Raw genomic sequence first — 16,646 nt, forward strand, 5'->3', positions numbered from 1 at the left:
AGGGTTTAAGACCTCACCTCACTTTTTCTCTGTAGGGTTCGAAGTTCATTTTATCATTTTCTCTCGCTTCAATTGCTCCGTTTCTCTTTCATTTTCACCATGTGGGCACTCCGTCGAGCTTCAAATCCTCTTAAGTATCTCTCTTTCTCTCTCCCATATTTACTGGAATTTTTTTTATATATTTTGTTAGTAGTATGAAATTAAATGTTTTCCCATTGGATTTTATTTGCGTGTAACGAAACATAAATATTTGATTTAAATGGTGTATCAATGCGTTTGCGGTGGATATATTACGGTAGTTAATTTTCTTTGTTATCTCTACTGCTGCCGGGAAATGAGGAGCGTAGTAATGTTGTTTCAAGAGTTCAATATAAGAAAAATGAAAATTTATTGCTAGTGGCTTTTGGTTGTATTCTGCTACTGTCCACAATTACTTGTAATTACACATCATCCGTGAGCTGCTAATATTTTCTAGGAGCATTCATATAACAGCATGATGCCCTCGATTGTTTTTTGCTAAAAGATGAGATAATATATTTTTTTTCTCCTGGTTTTAGGAGTCAGGGATTTGGACTTGGAACTGCTCGTGCCCGTTGCTCAAGATTAGAAGTATTGTGTGGTTGTGTGGACGATGAAGCTGTTATTCTTGCATCTCCAAGAGCAGTTTCTGATGGACGTTTACCTTTATTGAGATTTTACCACCAGCCTCATGATTGTTCAAATTTCTTCGGTGGGAGGCGTGGCCTTTCCTCACAAGCCGGGGCAGAAAGCAGTGGAGAAGAAGATGACTTGGAAGAAGGGTTTTCTGAACTTGAAACACCCGCTACTGCTGATGCTGTGCAAAAGAGTATGGCCGAGGATGAAAAGGAATATGGATTAATTTCTGAGTCTGAACTCTCTGGTGATCATGATGATATTGAAAATGATCTCGAGTTATCAGAAACGGAGACCGAGGCAAGTAGGAAAACTACACCAAGTAAGAGGAAGTTCTCAAAACTGTTCAAAGCCATCATGGATGCTCCAGATATTTCTATCCATAGTACTCTTACTAAATATGCTGAAGAAGGCAATGATTTGAGCCGTGCTGAGATTGCATTAGCCATGGCCAATCTTCGTACGCGTCGAATGTACGGGAAAGCCTTGCAGGTGATTTGGCATTCTTGTATCATGAATTTCATTTTCATTTATGTGATGCCATCAATTGGTTTATTTTGTGGTCAATTACTGATATTTCAGGAATTTGCTATATTTTGTGTAGACACATATAGAACATAGAAATGATGCAGTCCATTTGCTTGAAAGCATACATTTCATTTTTATTATCTCTGAAAGATTCCCATACAGTTATTACATTATGGTTGGATCTTGATTCTTGAATTTTCTCTTGTGCTATCAACCTCTTGGGGTGGTACAAGAGGTCTGAAGTTTGAATCTGCTCACATGGATGGGGTGGGTGTTTTGCTTCGAGTCATTCTATGCTTTGCAAAGAAAGAGAGAGAAAAAAATCTTTCTGTTACCAGTCATATTGTACAGGTTCAACATTGGACAGAGCTTGATTTTGGAACCTGCTCATGTTGTTGCTATAAGATTGTATATAATCGCAAAAATTTACAAACTATAATTGTAGTAATATAATCTTGTAGTACGAATATTTGTTTTTCATATAGGTTATTGTGAAATTTGATAACTAGGTTCGTCTGGGGACCAGTTAGGGCTGCTAGATTTGATTGGATGAAGGGAACGCTAAAAATATATTTATACCTAGGTGAAGTTTAGCTAGAATATAGTCTCTGGTTATGATACATTCTTGCTGTAGTTTACCTCATTCTAAGAATTAAGTCAATGAACAAGCTCTTCCTGTAAGTGTGACGTTTATTTTGGTGGATAAATTTGGCATTTTCGGAACTTGACAGGCCAGACATGCTTCATTAATCATCTTTGTGCTTCCTTTGCTTATTTTCTAGGAATAAAGAAATTTTATTGACACAAGAAGAAATGACAAACGGGGATTTTCAAAACACCCAAAACAATAGCATAATTACTTCAACTTACACGGGAAGCCTCAATGTGGGCATACAACCAACCTGTTGGTCTTCTCCTCTGAAATGCATCATATGTGTTAAGCTTAACAAGTGATGCCAACCAAGCTACAATTTGGATCCTTGGAGGCACCGTAGCCTTCCAAATCACTCTTGCTGGTTGAAACAAGGAACCACAGAATCATAATGCTAATTTGTACTGATTTTATTTACTAGCACAGCATCTGTGGGTGTGCATGTACATGTCTGTTCTTTTGTTCTGATTCAGATTGCTCTTGTCCTGCTGCATATTTTTGCTTTAGTTAGCAATTAACACAGTGTTGATATCTCAGCTCTCAGAGTGGTTGGAGACAAATAAGAAGCTTGATTTCATCGAGAGAGATTATGCTTCTTGTCTTGATTTAATTGCCAAGTTACGTGGCCTCCAAAAGGCAGAAAGCTATATTCAGAAGATCCCAGAATCCTTCAGAGGGGAGGTAGTCTACCGAACTTTGTTGGCCAACTGTGTTGCTGGCAACAATGTGAAGAAAGCAGAAGAAGTATTCAATAGAATGAAGGACAAAGGATTTCCAGTTACATCATTTGCTTGCAATCAGCTGCTCATTCTCTATAAGAGACTTGACAAAAAGAAAGTAGCTGATGTCTTATTATTAATGGAGAAAGAAAATGTCAAGCTCACTCAATTCAGTTACAAAATCTTAATAGACATCAAAGGCCAATCCAATGATTTAACTGGGATGGATCAAGTTGTTGAGGCAATGAAGTCTGAAGGCATTGAACCTGACTCCAGCACACAAGCAATCTTGGCTAAGCACTATGTCTCTGGTGGGCGCAAAGAAAAAGCTGAGGCTATGCTGAAAGAGATGGAAGGAGACAACTTAAAGGAACACCGTTGGACATGTCGGCTCTTGCTTCCCCTTTATGCAGAGCTTGGGAAGGCTGATCAGGTGGCGAGAATTTGGAAGTTGTGTGAATCAAATCCTTGGCTTGACGTGTGCATGGCTGCTATTGAAGCTTGGGGAAAGCTAAACAAAGTTGAGGAAGCGGAGGCAGTTTTCAAAAGAATGTCTAAGACATGGAAGAAACTCTCTACAAAGCATTATACTGCACTCTTGAAGGTTTATGCAGATCATAAGATGTTATCCAAAGGGAAAGATTTGGTTAAGCAAATGGCAGAAAGTGGTTGTCATATTGGACCGTTGACTTGGGATGCTCTCGTGAAGCTGCATGTGGAAGGAGGAGAGGTTGAAAAGGCTGACTCTATTCTGCTTAAGGCACAGCAGCAAAACAAATTCAAACCTATGTTCAGTTCTTATATGCTCATCATGGATCAATATGCAAAACGGGGTGATATCCATAACACAGAAAAGATTTTCCATAGGATGAGGCAGGTTGGTTATGTGGCTCGATTCAAGCAATTCCAAACATTAGTCCAAGCATATATAAATGCGAAGACTCCAGCATATGGAATTAGGGATAGAATGAGAGCAGATAATGTATTCCCAAACAAGGCTTTGGCAGCACAAGTGGCTCAGGTTGATGCATTTAGGAAGACAGCGGTGTCAGAGTTGCTTGACTAAGGCTTTCACTCATTCTGGACGTCCAAGTCTTTATCTATGCACAGCCTATATCTGTCTTATAGAGAGACATTTTTAATTGCTTGTATTGACACTTCTAGGATTTCAAGAATTAAGCTGCTAGTTGTTCTTAGTTTATTTGTCTTTCTTAAAAGTTGGCTTCCCCTCTTGGTCGCAAATATAAATGCAGCTATCAAGGATTTCAAGAGTTGAGCTGCTAGTCATTCCTAGTTTATTTGTATTTTTCAAAAGTTGGCTTCCCCTCTTGTTGGTCGCAAATCTAAACGCAGCTTTTAAGGATTTTAAGAGTTAAGCTGCTAGTTATATTTATATTGTCAAAAGTTGGCTTCCCCTCTTGGCTTGATGAAGTGTTATAAGAGAAAATAGAGATCCAGTAACTGAGTCTTTCAGATCATTGATACCATTATACAGAATGCATGGGGCCTTGGTTCGTTGGCGATCTGGTCACATGTATGCATTAGCTCTATCGCTCTATTGCTGGTCGCTACTCGCTAAGAATGTCTACCGTTTGAAGCACGATTTGCTGTGTTATTCTACTGAGCTCTGTCCCCCAGTTTAGCATTTTATGTAGAATTTATTTTGACTTCCGAACTTGAGCTTGCGAAATTGTTGAAAATATATTAAAAGTATGTTGAGATATCTCCTGACACTGACACGATTAAAATCTTCTGGCGTTTGAAATTGCGAAATTGTTCACTTTCTTTCTATTTAGACAAGTCATAAGAACGCTTTATGCTGGATTTTTAGAACAAACCAGCTGAGTTTTTATGAAAAGAGACTCTAAAGTACAACAGAAGTAAAGTATTAATGTATATATGTATAAATAGTGTTCTTCTTTAACGAAGATATTCTCATCTTATTAACTTTTACACTAAAATATATAAAAAATATATATATTAATATATTAAAAATTATATTTGTTATTTATTAATATATTAAAATTTATTTATTTTTATTTGTTTATTAGTGGTAATCAATAAAGTCAAAATGTCCTCACTTTAAAATTGGGTGTAGTAAGTAAATGTAATTGGGTGTAGTATTTCCCGTTCATTACAGCCTAACGCCAACATTAAGCTTTAAGTGGACCCCAATGCCAGTTTTCTTTATTCAATTCTGACAACAAAATCCTCCAAAGACGGACCCCTTACATATACCTTTCTTCGCAAAAACTTGATCCACCAGGCAAAATAATAAATAAAAACCACCCTCACTCTCTGCAGCCAACTTTTTCAAAACTGAATAGCGTGGAGGTTGATATCTCCACATATCCTCATGCCAATTACAACAACATCCTTCAACTCTTTCATGGCCAAAAAGAAGCCCAGAAGCAGCACGGATGAATTGGCTGTTGTCAAAGCTGCTGCATGGGCATGGTACCAACGTGGCTCTGGCTCTGAAGGCAAGCCTATGGGTGATTTTGATGTTGCAAGAACACGGAGGGTTGTTTATAAGCCTTCACGTTACAAGCTGGAAGCCATGAGAATCTCAGAGCAAGAAGAAGCTCAAGCTGCTGCTGCAGAAGATAGTATTAGTATTGATAATACTAATCATTCTCTTCTCGATAGATATGAGATTGAGAGCATTTCCAAGAGATTTGATCAGCTTATAAACTCAAGTACTGCTACGAAATTGTTGAAAAATGCTTCACAGAGCAGTCAGAGAACTAACGGGTTAACGATGAATAAGAAAAAGTCCAAGATTCTGAAAGGTTTCTGGCCGAGGCATGCAGTTGTTTGTGGCACAAGGCAAGATGCTGTGATGGATCCAAGAATTTATGGCGTTAGTCGGCAGCCCGAAAAGCGTGCTCCGATGGTTAAATTGGCTACCTGTCGGCCACGGCTTACTCATGCTTAACCAATTAATTTGCACTATTGGGTTCCTGGTATGGTCGTTGGCTATAATTAATTCGCAATTTGTTTTACTACTTTTGAGTTTGCGATGACTACACAGCAAGTCAGCAAGTAGACATGTAACCTGTACATTTTGATATAATTTACTATTGCTTTCTTTCTTCTTTTTTTCGTGCCAAAATCAATGATATGAGATTATAAATGGTATTAATCTGAGGAAGGTTTCATGGTTGTATATTTTTGTGCATGCGCAACGGTTCACATGGGTTTTCCACGGGACCTGTTACTGTTAGTGACTGATATCTAATTTGTATTATGCTCATTGTCTTTTGTTAGGAAGAAGAGACAGAAATTTCATTTTCATAAATCAGAATCATGAATTTCGGCAGGAACAAGAAAACGAAAAGATTACAAATGGTACCCACCATTTTTATGCGGTTGATGAATTATTGTACATTTTGTGCGTAGTGCCTGGCTTGGCCCCAGAGAAGAAAATGATTGGATTTACAGGCCCTTTCTAACTTGTTGGGTACAATTTTTTTGTTTGTTTCTCGTGCAATTTTGAATTTTTGATGAGTAAACAGTAAATATAGTTTGGTAATTATGTAGATCACGTTTAGTATTTAGCATTTATTTCGCTCCAATTCCATTGAATCTGATTACTTGAATGCGGTGAACCTCCTTCACGGGAAAATTTTTCAGCAAGAGGGGCAGTTGCATTGGATCATAAATGAAATTAACACTAAAGCTCTCGCAGGCTGTTGCAAATACATCCCAAGACTGTGAAATAAGAGGTCATTTCACTGTTTAGCTCTCACATGTGGGCTCATCTCTTTTGTAACCTCGTATTTCGTATTTGGATATTTATGGTGAAGGAAGTGGAGTCTTTGCTGTAATCTCTTGTTCTGTTTGAGTAACATTCTCTTTCTTCCAAAATAATAGTATTAATAATAAAATTATATTGAATGCATTGAAATTTGATAATTTGAGTGGTATAAAAAATTCATGTTACGATTTCATTGGGTAAAATAGCAAAACCTCACAATTTGTTTAATAAAAACTAATTGAAACTCTTCAATTGTTTTAAAACACATTCGCATCTTCCTCAATGCTTTTTTTTTTTTTTGGCTGATCTTACCATTTTGTTTTTGGTAGCTATTTAACATTAGGAAAATAAATATTTCTAATTATTTAATTAATTGAATATTTTTTTACATATTATTAATTGAAAAATTAAATCAAAATCACGGGAAGAAGTAAGGGAACTGTCATAATTTTCAATTAATTTTTTTTAGAATTAATTGAAATATTTTAAATATAAAATTAATATTTAATTAATTATGATTAAAAGTTTTTTAATTAATTAAATAATTAAAGATATTCATATTTCCAACATCAAACAAACACTAAGGGTAAAATAGTAAGATCAGTGAAAAAAATTGACATTCTAAGGGGTTTGAAAATGTTTTAAAACTTTTATAGAGTTTCGATTAGTTTTGTCATAAAACATGGAATTTTAGCTATTTTTCCCCAATTTCACTCCTATATAATTGAGCACACGTTTTTTTAGCTATTGCCTGCACTTAATTTTCAAAGAATAGTAATCAATTGTGCTATCATTTTTCTTTCAAAACTTTGTGATAAGAGGTTCAAGTTTTGTAAATGACAAAATATGAGTAAATTCTTTTATTATTTATTTGAGTAGATTCCTTAAAGATTATTGGAGAAAAATGCCATAGGCAATTTCAGTACACTACCATGTCAATATATTAATTTTCTCATTTAATTCATGTCGCTACATATACACATGCGTAGCCATACACACACAATTGGATAGTATTATTGAGATCATTTGAGACTGTTTTTGGGATTTAAAGTGAGTTTTAAAAATTAAAAGTTAATTATGGTATTTGGTAAATTTTTTCAAAAATCACTTTTGCCAGAATCTCCCTATCTTATTACAAATTTTAAAAAGTAAGAAAGGAATAACTTTTCAAATTCTAATTTTAGGAATTATTTATATATTTAATACAATTTCATACATATCCTCATATATATTATAAAAATTTAAAATTATCCTTATTTAAAAAATAAAATCATTAACGTTAAAGAAATTATTATTATTATTACCAATTATATTGAGATAACAAAAGTAAAAAAAAATAAAATTGATAAAACTACAACATTACTAAACTAATCATGAGTTATTAAGATATGATTGAGATATGATGACAATGATGAAGACCTTATACTTTCTAACTACCTTCATTCTAAGTGGAGTTGTTTTAATCATCCCTAAAATCATTAAATAGAATATTAAGTATTTCATTAGTTACAAAATTGATCATCTAACTTAAAACTTAGGCGAAAATATTAAGATATTACGAAAAAGAAGTTGTAATATTTAAATTCACTTGAGAGATATACAAAGGGTTCCATTAGCGTTTCAACATATAACGTGTTAACATATGTCTGACCGTCCAAAAAATTAAAACTAGTTTTACAAAATTAGTATCTTCTCCTATCTTTATTTTATTGGATTGGCAATTTCAGCAACGAACTCAAGCGATGGCGACACTCAAACTCTCAAGGTCAAGAACATCAAATTCTCAGAGAAGCCTGATCATTTTGAACAACTACTCATCATGGTACTCTCCACAATCACCTTACCAAGACGACCCAATTCTTAAAACAATTTCTCAAGCAATAAAATCAAACAGTTTATCTTCACTCACAAAATTCCTCCCTTCAATTTCATCCCTTCAAGTTACCAATCTCATTACCCGCAATCCTCACTCCCTACCCCCTCACTCTCTCCTTTCCTTCTTCAACTTCCTCTCCTCACAGCCCCACTTTCGCCTCACTCTCCATGCGTATTCCACAATGGTCCATTTCCTCGTGGCCCACAAAATGCACTCCCAAGCGCGGGACCTTCTTCATTTGATCGTCTCCAAGAAAGGAATGGGCTCCAGTGCTTCCCTTTTTGCTTCAATTCTTGAAACTCGAGGTACCCATTTGCCTGGTTTGGTTCTTGATGCTTTGATGATTGTCTATGTAGATTTAGGGTTTTTAGATGATGCTATTCAGTGTTTTAGGTTGCTTAGAAAGCATTATTTTCGGATACCCGCTCGCGGTTGTAGGTGTTTGATTGATAGAATGATGCGTACAAACTTGCCAACGGTGACTTTAGGATTTTATTTGGAGATTTTGGATTATGGGTATTCGCCTAGTGTGTATGTTTTTAATGTTTTGATGCATAAATTGTGTAAAGAGGGTAAAATTAAGGACGCCCAAATCGTCTTTGATGAATTTGGGAAGAGGGGTTTGCATGCCACTGCTGTTAGTTTCAATACTTTGATTAATGGGCATTGTAAAGCTAAGAATTTGGATGAGGGGTTTAGGTTGAAGAGTGTTATGGAGGGGAGTGGCATGAGACCTGATGTTTACACTTACAGTGCTTTGATTAATGGGTTGTGCAAAGAGAATAGGTTAGATGATGCAGAATTGTTACTTCATGAGATGTGTGAGAGAGGGTTGACACCCAATGATGTTATTTTTACTACCTTGATTGATGGGCATTGCAAGAATGGGAGGATCGATATGGCAATGGAGATTTATCAGCTAATGCTGAGCAAAGATTTGAAACCTGATTTGATAATGTATAATACACTCACCAATGGTCTTTGCAAGGCTGGGGATATGAAGGAAGCAAGGAAGATTGTTGATGAGATGTGCACCAATGGCTTGAATCCAGACAAGATTACTTATACTATCCTTCTTGATGGTTTTTGCAAGGAGGGGGATTTGGAATCAGCATTGGATATTAGAAAAGAAATGATTAAAAGAGGAATTGAACTTGACAATGTGGCCTTCACAGCCCTTATTTCAGGATTTTGTCGAGGAGGGAAAGTAGTAGAGGCAGAGAGAATGTTGAGGGAGATGTTGAAAGTGGGTTTGAAACCAGATGATGCCACATATACCATGGTCATTGACTGTTTTTGCAAGAATGGGGACAGCAAGACTGGTTTTAGATTGCTCAAGGAGATGCGAAGTGATGGGCATGTACCGGCGGTGGAAACCTATAATGCCCTAATGAATGGGCTTTGTAAACATGGGCAACTCAAAAATGCTAATATGCTTTTGGATACTATGCTTGATTTGGGGGTGGTTCCAGATGACATTACATACAATATTCTATTAGAGGGTCATTGCAAGCATGGAAACCCTGAAGATTTTGATAAATTACAAAGTGAGAAAGGGCTTGTTTCAGATTACGCTTGTTACACTTCCCTTGTAAGTAAATCATCAAAATATCGCCAAAAGAGATGATTGTCCTGTGTCAATGAATTCCAAGCCGACCAAAGTAGGTTAGTTTGACCATCAAGTGAATTCAAGTCTGCTTCATGAATACGGAGGAGATTGAGATGATTACTATTTTACTAACTTATCAATAAAGTAAGATTGACAAAAAGGACCACAGTGGTTAGAGATGGAATACTTACTACACATGCATTTTGGTAATTGCATCTCAACTCAAGAGCAGTGATTAAGAGTTTATTGAGACTCTCACCATACGTTGGAATAACACATACTATTTGTTGCAAAACCTTGAGAAAATTTGAGATGATAATTTCCGTCATCAATCAGCATTGAAATCACTTGATTCGTAAGTTGTGATTTGACGGCTGGATGAATCGTTCAAGCGGTTGCATTTATTCCAACCAGGTGGTTTGATTGGCGCCTTTGGCAATAAGAATTTATTACTTTCTGCAGGACCTTTGTGATCACCGCTCGCAGTTTGCAGATACCAGGAACCAGCGGACCTTTGTTTTCAAAATTTTCTGGGCTGACCCTTTTTGGGCTTCCAATTAAGGTTTCGCGTGGGCTAAGATAGTGCTATGGCAACATGCGTTAGATAACATGCATCTTCACACCCTTTAATATCCTCGTCAAAGCCCATTTTTGTACTCATAAAACCCCATTCTTGTAACCATAGTTTTATTACTGGATGAAATTACATTAAAGGACAAAATCTCTTTACAAATCATCAGCCCTAACTATCTTTAAACGCTAACATATGATAAAATTATTATTTCTGGATAAAATGAAAATAATTTTAACAACGAAAAAATAAATTCCCTAACAGTATGAATTTTATTACGAAAAAATATTTACAATTTAATTAATTTATCCTGGATCATTTTAGCTTTAATTAAATTTTTTGAATTATCTTTTTTTTTTTTATAATTTTACCTGAGAAAGAGCTCCACTGAACAATATCAAAAGTGGGGTTTCACAGGATTTTCTAGAAGCTCCACCGAACAACCAAACCCCGAAACTCCATAATAAAAACCCAAATTTCTTCATTACTAACATTTCAAATTTTAATATTATGTAATGACTTATCGTAAGTCGTGGGCAACAAAAGCTTCAAAAGTAAGAAAGCATAATAGAACTGGGTCAGAACACTACTGAATTAAATAGTGTTGGAATGTAGTCATTCATTCTTTGATAATTTGAACAATTATTGTGAACTTCCTTTTTCTTTACGATGTGGACTTTTGCCCCCAGCTAACCAAGCTAAGGCAACCTGTATATATTAAGGGTACGTTTGAGATTAAAGTGTTGTAGTTTTTACGTTACAGCTGCTGTAAAAAAAAATTATAATTATAAAATAAAAATTAGTAATATGTAATAAATATAAATTTTAAATAATAATTTTGATAAAATTATTAAAAATATAATAAATTTTACAATATACAAATGAAAAATCATATCAATATAATTTTTAAACTATAATAATTAATATTTATCAAATACTTTAATACTATATATTTTAAATTATAATTGTTTAAACTTAATCCAAAAGCACTCTAAACCTAAAGAAGCAGCTGGAAAATGGGATGCAGAATTAAGAAGCGTGGAAAAAGAGTACGATGGGGACCATTTCCACTCGAGGCTCAAAATTTTCTTAGTGAAAAATAGCTAGTATCCACTAGCAGCACTACACGGCAAATTGTTTTGTTTGTGGGTTTGGTTGCTGTTGCTTTTTTTCAATATTCAAATAAGACGGTGTGGCGTTTCCTTCCAGATATCATTGCTTCGATCTCCCTTTTTTTTTTTTTTTTTTTTTTTTTATAACCCCCCCTCTCCCCCTTTAAATAAATAATTCATTTACCCAGAAAGTGAGATTCTAAGAGCGTGCATGGAAGTGTTCGGTTGTCGACAAAAATTGGTTGAAAGTGATTTATTTACAGGAATTGCAGACTCTCTTTATTAGCTTTGCCAGCTGTTCTCTTCTTTCTCTTTTAACTTTACTGCTATGAAATTAAAAATAATAATGCTTCTTCGAAACCTGACAATTCTTTCTTTTTTAGCACTTTTGTTTTGTCCACGTGTTTAGGGGTTTTCTCATATTCTTTTCCTTTGCCTTTTTCTTTTTTTACCTCTTGAGTAAAAGAGTTGGACCTTCATGGATATATTTTCTTCGTGATTATATATGGTTTTAGTTTAATTCAGTCAAGTCATGATGATGATGATTGATTGATGTGATGACAAACTCACTTTTTAGTTCTGAGATTTGGGACATTGGGCAATTTTGGGCTGTGTTAAAAAGTAACAAAGAGTACTAATTATAATGACACCTAACGTTGAAATACATGTGCTAATTATCCTTAAAATACATGTGCTCTCACTTTTACAATTAAAAACATAACATTTGCTTCAAGAAAAGAAAAGCCTACCCAAAGTGAGCTAGTGTATTCTAAATTGTGTAATTTCCTTATTATTTAATTTAATAATACTTTAGTTTCGTTATCGCTCATATGAACATGATTTAAACTGTAAAGTGTAGATACTTTTGAATAATATTAATCTCCTAATAATAATAATAATAACACATTATGAGTTTTTGAAAAAATAAAAATACATGTCATATTCTCATTAATTGGTTATATTACTTTTTAATGTTAATACGTTTTTATTTCAAAATTACGGTAATCATTTTTCAAATTATGCAACACACAATTTCGAAAATTATAATTTGCAATAAAAAAAAAAAGAACAGGATAATGACATCTTATAATTTTGGGAAATGATAGACGACTTGGGTGGACACGTTTACCACCAGGTATAACAACAGTGAAAAAAAAAAAAAGAATAATTATCACTGACCCGTTTCAAATCAATCATGTGGAATGTCGAGTTGATAATCTCATCTGAAAACGATCTGAATAGTCGGCGGATGAATCCGTAGACATGCATTCCACTTGGCATGCATCTTTAACTCCAATGGGCCCCACTCCCTCCTCATAGATTCATGTCGCATCTACACGCCTGACACGTCTTAACATCAAGTGGTTTTAAAGTTATGTGGTTTTAAAATTTTTACAGATTTTATCACACTTTAAAATTTTTTGACCAACAAATTATTTTATATATATATATATATATATATATATATACATATAATTTCTGGCTTTTGAATTTTCACTATTCTTTGTTTCGGTCAGTCAAAAGCACATTGACTCTAGCGTATTCAGAATGTTGTCGTTTAGACACCGTCCTGCTTGTAAAAATTTTAATTAATTTTATCATATTATTTTGTGTGTGTTCGTATAAAATAATAATACAATTACTTGTTGGTCATTGCTATATTAAAATAGTTATCAAATACAATATGAATTATAGCTACATATGTAAAGTGATAAATAATAAAAAAATACGTTATAATTTTAATCGTGTAGTTATTAAAAAGTGTTCTATCGTGGATCGATTCTAACATAATTAAACTCTTATTTATTTTATAATAAAATTCAAACATATATTTTATTATTTATATTGATTGAATTGACAGACTTAACTATGGTGTAATTATAATACCATATCATAATTATATCTAATAATTAGATTTAACTACTTAGTCATTGAATCTCTCATTAAAATTGAATCCAATGACTATCTACAGTTGTGAAATAGTACCACGATTGCACTATAGCTGGACCCTCGAATTGACACTCAAATTAGAATGTTAAAGCAGCCAAAGTGGGAAATCATTGCTCTAAAATTATCAAAAAAGAAATGTAATTAAGTTTGTTGAGAAGAGAATTTAATTCGAGAACAGAGTGTCGCTCTATTCATTGGTGCCTTGCTATCTTGCAGTTTTCCATAAGGTACGGCAGGTGAAATGATAAGGTAACCACTAATAATTTGCCACGTGTATTTAACACTAAGTTAACATCATACACTTGACCGATTGGAGCTGGTTGCAAAATTTTAGTTTTCCATTGTTTCTTATGTTTCTCTGCAAATCTTCTTCTCTATATCCTTTGCTTCTGCTGTTCTCATTTTCCCAATATAGACCCTTAATTTACTGTAATAACTTGAAGCAATCTCTTATATATGTATATTTGGTCATGATTTCCGACTCTTCTCTATATTTAATTAATAACGGATAATGCTGATTTTAAAGTTTAATTAATTATTTTCGTATATCAATATTGGGAATGAGCTCTTGCACCTTGTTTGTTAATTAATTTTTACAATACGGGGGGGAAAAAAAACACCAATATGGTTGGAGCAAATTTCATCTGCATCCACACAGTTTTATTGACGAAATCGGATCTGGAGTAATGTAATGACACTTCGTAGGAAAAGTTAAAAAAACTATAACAAAAAATATCATTGAGAAAATTCACTGTAAATTTAATCAATCATGCCCTTCTCTTACCTTTTTCTTCATTGTAGAACTAATAGTGGAAACATGAAGTAATGTAACTTTGTTTAGGCAGTACTATTAGCCATCACACGTGTGTGATTTTTCAATTCAAAATCCAAATTCTGCATTTGCTTTAAGCCTTTGAGCAAATCTGAAGTTCAGTTATTTATTTACACAAAGGATGATGAAAAGGGAAAATGCGATGCAGCTGAGATCAAATTATCTCCGATCAGCCAAAGTGAAGGTGGTGCGTATTTTCAACCGTGGAGCAGCCACTTCGGGTGATGAGAGTTTTTTGGTGGTTCAACTAGTTGCCCACCACACTTCAAAACCAAAAAGGATTTCAACCGATTGCCCGCTTGTTACTTATTTGCGTTAGTTATATTGTATGTAAACCGTTGGATTAAGCTATTCTAAATCAAATGCTTGCGATTGACCAGATTGTTGCTTGTAACAGAGTACTGCAAGGTAGCAACACCCCATTAAATAATTCATTAAATGTGGGAGGGGCTCTGTTCAACATAATGTAAGAATTTTTTTTTTTTTTTGGTTATATCTTTTACCAAACACTAATTAATTTTCAATTGATACGACAAAATTCAATCTTAATTAAGGGCTCAAGTCTCCAACAGACATTTGGACTTTGGATTATAGCTGTTTAATATTTAGAAGGCAAAAGGAAGTTAGGAAAATAGTTGCATATATATATATATATATATATTATCCTCGTATGTACATTGAGTACTAGTCTCAAATTATACAACCACCGTGGGCTTACATCGAACATCAATACATCATGCCAACAGTGGGACTCCATATGCCCCACTTCTTAAATGCCCCGATCTCACTTAATCCTGGCCCTAGCTCGACGTAGCCCATAGACCAGATCATCACCAGATGATCAGATGGTCAAGCCAGATGTTTTTGTGTACAACATTTCACGAAAATATCTTTTATGTACATGTCCCTGCCCGTGAACATAAGGTAATCCAGCACCACGTCTCTACACTGATCTGCTACACTCAGCCTTAGCAAAACCCACCCTCCTGCTGGCAAGATCAAATTCCACCCACAGATTCTGCTGATGAAAATTCCCGAAAATATTACTTGCTAGCCCGAGCATTTCCGACCGTCCAATCCCCACACAATGGACCCCACCACCGACATCAGCTAATACTCTTTCTTTTTCAATCAGAATCTCCACGCCTCTCTCAAATTCGAATACCATGTCGCCTATCAACCGCCCGACCTCCATCGCATTTCCATCGAAACACATGTCGGCTACTCCACCGTACACGTACCCCTTCTTCATCCTGGGTCCCGCCAGCCTCACGATTTCTTCTTTAATTTTATTATAAGCCACGTCCACCAAGTAAGTGAACTCGGATCCCGAATCGACGATGGTCTGACCCGACCCGCTAGCATCCGGGTGGAAAGCCGTGGCTGGAATATCCAATCTTTTGCCTTGAATTCGAACCCCTTGCATGGGAACACTGTACGCCAGAGGATCCAAATTTGGAGAGCGTTGACTTTGAGGGAAAGTCAAAAAGCTGACGTAGCGGAACCCGGCTGAGTTCGGGTTCTCACCAAGGTAAAACGACCCGGTTGGTGTGTACCCGACTCGAGACACTCGGGTCGGGACACAATAGGAGAACTTGGATATTTTCGCTTGGGAAGCGAAAGACAACCGTCCAAGGTTCATTCCCAGAATACCCTTGTCCTCGCTCGTATCCTTAGCGCAGCCGAGAATCAAAGGAAGGGTGCTCTGGGCAGCAGAGAAGGTGAATTTTTCTTTGACGAGATTACCCTCGGCGAACGTACCATCAGCGTAGAAGTAAGAGTAATGGCACAAACGGTTCTGGTCGCAATCGGTGGGGAGGGTAAAATCGACGATCCGAGGCTTACAAAGCGGGTGAGTACAGGGGAGAACAGAGAAAGAAGAAGAGCGAGAAGGATCAAAGGACGTCGTGGGAGGAGCAGGGGCTTTCTTGTGACACTTAATCCAGGAGAGCTGGCTGCCGGTGTCTAAGACCATCTCCTGAGTCTGAGGTGGAGTCCCTATGGGGAGAGACACCACAAGAGCCATTGAATATTTAAACTTGGATCTATAGCGTAGAGACGGAGCTCTCGCTACTTTGCGGTTTTGTTTCGTCTGCGAAACGAAAGAGGAGTAATATGACGGAGACAAATCGTCATGGGAGAAACGGCGAGATATGAGGGCAAATGAAACGGAAAAAGTGTTGTTGTTATTCGAACTTGCTTGGGCTGAGAGGGAGAGGACTGTGAGGAGCAAGAGCAAAAGAAGCACGGTTTTGTTGCAGAGAAACATTTTTTTTTTCTCCTTTTTTTTTTTTAAACTTCTATCGTTTGGGTTTGTTTGATTTTGAAGTTGGAAGTGGCCTGCGCACTGGGCGGTATTTATAATATGAATTTTGGATGAGGG

General features: G+C 35.7%; 4 protein-coding genes across 4 annotated transcripts; 3 read left to right on the plus strand and 1 right to left on the minus strand.

Moving 5' to 3' along the window:
* LOC18039800 (pentatricopeptide repeat-containing protein At1g80270, mitochondrial) lies at positions 1 to 4,153 on the plus strand. Its single transcript, XM_006430488.2, has 3 exons — positions 1 to 134; positions 558 to 1,146; positions 2,372 to 4,153. The coding sequence occupies exons 1-3, from the start codon at positions 100 to 102 to the stop codon at positions 3,617 to 3,619; spliced, it is 1,872 nt and encodes a 623-aa protein (XP_006430551.1). The 5' UTR covers positions 1 to 99; the 3' UTR covers positions 3,620 to 4,153.
* A 576-nt stretch (positions 4,154 to 4,729) lies between these two features.
* LOC18038508 lies at positions 4,730 to 5,836 on the plus strand. The gene is made up of 2 exons (XM_024182344.1): positions 4,730 to 5,519; positions 5,824 to 5,836. The coding sequence occupies exon 1, from the start codon at positions 4,910 to 4,912 to the stop codon at positions 5,489 to 5,491; it is 582 nt and encodes a 193-aa protein (XP_024038112.1). The 5' UTR covers positions 4,730 to 4,909; the 3' UTR covers positions 5,492 to 5,519; positions 5,824 to 5,836.
* A 2,170-nt stretch (positions 5,837 to 8,006) lies between these two features.
* LOC18038509 (putative pentatricopeptide repeat-containing protein At1g09680) lies at positions 8,007 to 10,462 on the plus strand. Its single transcript, XM_006430490.2, has one exon. The coding sequence runs from the start codon at positions 8,056 to 8,058 to the stop codon at positions 9,814 to 9,816; it is 1,761 nt and encodes a 586-aa protein (XP_006430553.1). The 5' UTR covers positions 8,007 to 8,055; the 3' UTR covers positions 9,817 to 10,462.
* Positions 10,463 to 14,886: 4,424 nt separating this feature from the next.
* On the minus strand, positions 14,887 to 16,633 carry LOC18039331 (aspartic proteinase PCS1). Its single transcript, XM_006430492.2, has one exon. It carries the CDS (start codon positions 16,530 to 16,532, stop codon positions 15,207 to 15,209), a length of 1,326 nt encoding a protein of 441 aa, XP_006430555.1. The 5' UTR covers positions 16,533 to 16,633; the 3' UTR covers positions 14,887 to 15,206.
* Positions 16,634 to 16,646: the final 13 nt, after the last annotated feature.

The sequence above is a fragment of the Citrus clementina genome, unplaced genomic scaffold (genome assembly GCF_000493195.1).
Source record: "Citrus clementina cultivar Clemenules unplaced genomic scaffold, Citrus_clementina_v1.0 scaffold_6, whole genome shotgun sequence".
NCBI lineage: Eukaryota > Viridiplantae > Streptophyta > Magnoliopsida > Sapindales > Rutaceae > Citrus > Citrus x clementina.